This window comes from Cricetulus griseus, chromosome X (genome assembly GCF_003668045.3).
Source record: "Cricetulus griseus strain 17A/GY chromosome X, alternate assembly CriGri-PICRH-1.0, whole genome shotgun sequence".
NCBI classification, from domain to species: domain Eukaryota; kingdom Metazoa; phylum Chordata; class Mammalia; order Rodentia; family Cricetidae; genus Cricetulus; species Cricetulus griseus.
Window position 1 is genome coordinate 74,524,254 of NC_048604.1, and position 4,792 is coordinate 74,529,045.

Consider the following 4,792-nt stretch of genomic DNA (forward strand, 5'->3'; position numbering starts at 1 on the left):
AAAGAACTGTATTTCTAGTCACTATTTCAAAAGCCAGACCCACCTCATTAACATGTTAAAAATTTCTCTAGAATATTTAAAGTGTTGACCAGTCACACAGTTTTTCAAATACTAGACATTCGTCTTTTCCCTGTCTCTAAAATTCCTTTCTTGTTAACACTCTCTTTCTTGATTGCTTCTTAGTAGAAAACAAAACAAAATAAAAACAAAAACACAAAGATGTGGATTTATTGTGCAGTAGATTCCAAGATAAGAGCACATCCGAAGCCTGGCGGTGGTGGTGAATGCCTTTAATCCCAGCATTCGAGAGGCAGAGGTAGGCGGATCTCTGTGATTTGAGACTAGCCTGATCTACAAAGTAGTTTGCAGGACAGCTAGGGTTGTTACACAGAGAAACCTTGTCTCGAAAAATCTAAGGGGAAAAAAAAGCACATCTAAAACTCCATGGAGAGGGCTGTTCACACATGTATTTATCATTGAACCTGTATTCTTGCTCAACTAATGATTCAATGAAAGTTTTTGAGCCTCATTTGTGAATTCACATAAGTACAAAATATTGGCACTGGCCATTTCTAAATTAGTGAGGCCTATATTTTGCTTCATTTGACCTTTTCCTGGATAGTGGTGATGGACATCCAGCCATTTCTCATCTGGAGAATATTACAAGTTGAAACATGTGTGTTGGTGCCACCCCCCCAGCAGATGCAGTAGGTGACCTTGTTGTGAGCAAAGGCTCTCTGGATATTTCTTTGGTACAAGAAAGGAGGGTCCAAGTAATACCTTGACCTGTTTAAGTTATATGAATAAAGGGGTAACAAGAAGAGAGATCTGAAACCACAAAATGGGATCAGACTAGGAGCAACAGGCAAAGACTATGTGTTATCCATAGAGGTAAAAGTATACCATAAGAAGTCCTTTTCCTCAACTCTAGTCAGTGGGATCAGTATCTACTGATCTAACAGCAAGGGAAAAGGTGAGAGTCACAGCAATAGGGGAAGGCAATGAGTAATAGAGCATTTGGAGAGATGATATTTTCTATTAAGGTCTTTCACTTTTGTTCCTCAACAAAACATCATTTGATCCTCTCTGTAGCCTCTTCCATATTGTGTCTTTTGTAGGGATGGATTCATAAGGCCCTCCCCTTCTCATACTAGAACAGAAACTCCATGTTCACCTACAGAAAATTAAAGACATTGTCATCAAGTAAATTATAGTCAAGCTAGGCAATAAAATTAATGTGCATTCCCAAAATAGAAAAGAACACCAAAAACTCATCCAAGAAATATTGAATAGGGTATTATTAAGGGCAAAGAAATGACCCAGGCCGCTGTGCTTTAGTTCAACAAAGATTAGTCCAAACAGGTGGTCAGAGAGGGCACCTTTGACAAGCTGATGTTTAGGCTATTCTTGAAATTGTGTGTGTGTGTGTGTGTGTGTGTGTGTGTGTGTGTGTGTGTGTGTTTGTGTATGTTGTCTGTGTGCTGTTGCTATTGTTATAAAATTCTGTTTCTAAAGATTGAAGGACCTTGAGACACTTAGTGTGTTTGCCATTGTATAGATAAGGAGACTGAAATCCCAAAAGAGAAATCTTAGTAAGAAAAGTTAGAACTAGGTTCAAGATGTTCTTGTTCCCAGTCCACTACTCTCCACCGGGAGCCGAGAAGTGAAAGATTGTATTTTAGATGGAAAAATGCAAACAAACCCCTTTGGAGGGGTCAAACAACCTGCATATCAGATATTCACATTACAACTAATAACAGTAGCAAAATTATAGTTATGAATTAGCAATGAAAATAATTTTAGCAATGAAAATAATTTTATGGTTGGAGGTCACCACAGTGTGAAGAACTGTATTAAAAGATTACAGCATTAGGAATGTTGAGAACCACTGGTCTAAAGAAACTTTTCAAGCTACATTCCTGCCTCCATTCTCAAAGACATTTACATGACTTAAAATCACATATAGAGTCTTGTTAATTCCTCAAGAATAAGCTAATTTCACAAGTGAAACATATAAAACTGAATTCAAATTGCAGGTCAAACATCAGGTCATTTTATTTAGCAACGGGCAATTTGTTGAAGAATGGCCTCTCTCATGTAGCCTGCTATCTCAAAAGCTTTGAGATTGAGAGGTCCTCCTTCTGTCCCCTTCTTTCCCATCACCACAAGGTACACAGATTCCATCTGAACTACTGTCACTGCCTGACTTCCTCTACTTTGACCTTTGGTACGAAGGTCCATGCTGTTGTTGCCTTCAGTGAACAGGTTGTCTCGGATTAGCAGGCATTTGATTCCAGCAAGGGTGACTCCATGGAGAAACATCTTTTCTCTTTCATCTTTTGCCAATAAGGTCTGAACTTCTTCCTGGGTCATCTGAATGAAGTTGCCTTCAGGGGAAGAAGCTAATAACCATGGGGGACAATTGGTGACAACCGCTGCATCACTGCAAATATCAGTTTGTAGGAACAATTTGACACAGTCTTGCCAGATGTCTTGGCTGGCCTCTTCTTTGCTCTCCATAATTGAAGTAAACAGTGTCTATAAGGTGAATATAGAATCTGTAGAAGGTTGATGGTAGTTGTCTCAGGAAGGCTGATCAGATAAGACTGACAGAAGATGATAAAGCAGAAGTTCACTGTTTCTTGGAGCTTGTTTGTGTAGCAAATGAGTGGAGGTCTAGGGTGATGCTGTGCCCCAAGGTCTCTGCTGTTAGTTTTGAAGGGGGTGATGTCACTATGGCTTTATGACTTTTATAATAGTCATCGCTCACTACATCATCAGAAACCTCTGGCAGTAACATTCTGGTGCTGTCTCTCTGGTCAGTAATATAAGGGAATGGAGTAAACCACCTTACTCTCCCAATTACTATGGGAAGAACACCAGCTTCCAATAGGTAAGTGGAAGGTGAATATGGAATAACTAAATTGAAACTTGAGTGTAAAACAAGGCAGGTGAATTTTACTATAATAAATAGTATTTAACATGTGGTCTTATCTTTCAGGGACCTGAGCACTATGTATAAAGTAAAAAAGTTTACATGCTTACCAGTTTACATCTTCAGATGGGAAAACACTATTACCTTCTTTCTTATCTGCTTCTTCTAGCCTCTATTTTGCCCTCTAATCTACACTAGCTTTAAATTTAGGAAAGTTTACTCTCATCACTTGTTCAGCTAGTATCAAGCATTTACTATGGGCCAAGCATTTTCCTAAGCACTCGAGAAGTGAATTAAATAGACAAAACAGAGGAGTCATGTAACTGACTTTCCAAAAGAATGAAAAGATTATCTCTCACTGAAAATATTTGATGAGCCTAACATTTTCTTCTAAGTTTTTTTTCATTCATTCCCTGGATTTTCTACTCCCATGAGGGGGCCTTTCTGAATTTTGACTTTCCTACATTCATTGGTAAGACATTCTGCTCCAATTTGCCTTAAAGAGAACCACTAATAGTAACAGTTTTTGTAATTTAAGAAAAGCAGTGTGCAAGAGAAAGATGCCATGAGATAGGTAGGGTTCAAGCAGAGGGTTTTTTTTTTTTTTGGTTTTTGAGACAGGGTTTCTCTGTATAGCTTTGGAGCCTATCCTGGCACTTGCTCTGGAGATCAGGCTGTTCTAGGACTCACAGAGATCCACCTGCCTCTGCCTCCCAAGTGCTAGGATTAAAGGTGTGTGCCACCAATGCCCAGCGAGTTTTTTAGGGTTCATAAAAGGGGGAAAGAGGAAGGGGGAGACTAGCCTCTGGAGACAGGAGCAGCCGGAGAGAGAAAGAAAGAGGGAGAGAGGGGGAGAGAGAGGGAGAGCGAGGGAGAGATGGGAACAGACAGACAGAGGGAAAGAAAGAGAGAGAGAAGGATGGGAGGTGGGCAGGAACTTTTAAAGGGGAACATAGGGAATATGCACAGGTGGTGCTCTTAGTGTCTGCAGCTGAAGGCATATCCTGTCAGAACCCCAAGGACAGGCTACTACAGATGCCTGAATACAAACAACAGTGTCAAAATCTGTGGCAGCTCTGAAAATTCATTCATTAATTCGTTAAGTACTTATTAATTACTTCGTGCTGTTAATTACTGCAAACCACACTTATTCCAGACTTTGGAAAGATCCTGTCTTCATGAACATGACTTAACAGAAAAATTGCAACAAGTGACAGATAATATCTCTATTTTATCAAATGGCATTGATAACTTTGACACAAAGAAAGTAGAGAATGTTAAAGAATCAGGAATGTCTTTATTTTATATAAGGTATAAGAATTCTCTGATACAGTGACATTTGGTCAGAGATCTGTAAACAAATATGTACATATGAGAGGGAAGAATAATCCTTCTCAGGAAGAAATAGCAAATGTAAAGGTCTTAGAAGAAATGGCAAGGAATCCAATAAGACTTGAGCAAAGAAGGAGAGAAAGAGTAATGGAAGATGCAGTTAAGAGGTACTAGGTTGAACTCCTATTTATATCTTCATAGGTTGTGATTAAGCATTTAGCTCGTATCTAGAGATGGGGAGTCATTATAAGATTTTATTCAAAATATTAACATAATACCGAGACTAAAAGATACTGTGCAGCAAATAGATTCTATGAGGACTAGGGCGACAACATGGAGACCAGCTAACATGTTGTGACAACAATCCAAGCTAAAAAGTTCTGAGTCCTGGGCCAGGATGCAAGTTGGAAAATGAATAGATTTGGAGCACATTGCAAAGGTTGTGTCCCATATGAAACAAGAGAAAGATAATACATCCAAGGATTCGAGTCTGAACAACTGTGCTATGGTTTGCATATGTGTGTT

General features: G+C 39.1%; 1 protein-coding gene across 1 annotated transcript; it reads right to left on the minus strand.

Annotated features, from left to right (window-relative positions):
* Window positions 1-2,058: 2,058 nt before the first annotated feature.
* On the minus strand, window positions 2,059-2,520 carry Profilin-2. The gene has a single exon (XM_027431912.1). It carries the CDS (start codon window positions 2,518-2,520, stop codon window positions 2,059-2,061), a length of 462 nt encoding a protein of 153 aa, XP_027287713.1.
* Window positions 2,521-4,792: the final 2,272 nt, after the last annotated feature.

What these genes read in the sequence shown, in the direction of transcription:
- Profilin-2 (XM_027431912.1), bottom strand. Translation starts at nt 2,520, where the DNA reads ATGGAGAGCAAAGAAGAGGCCAGCCAAGACATCTGGCAAGACTGTGTC.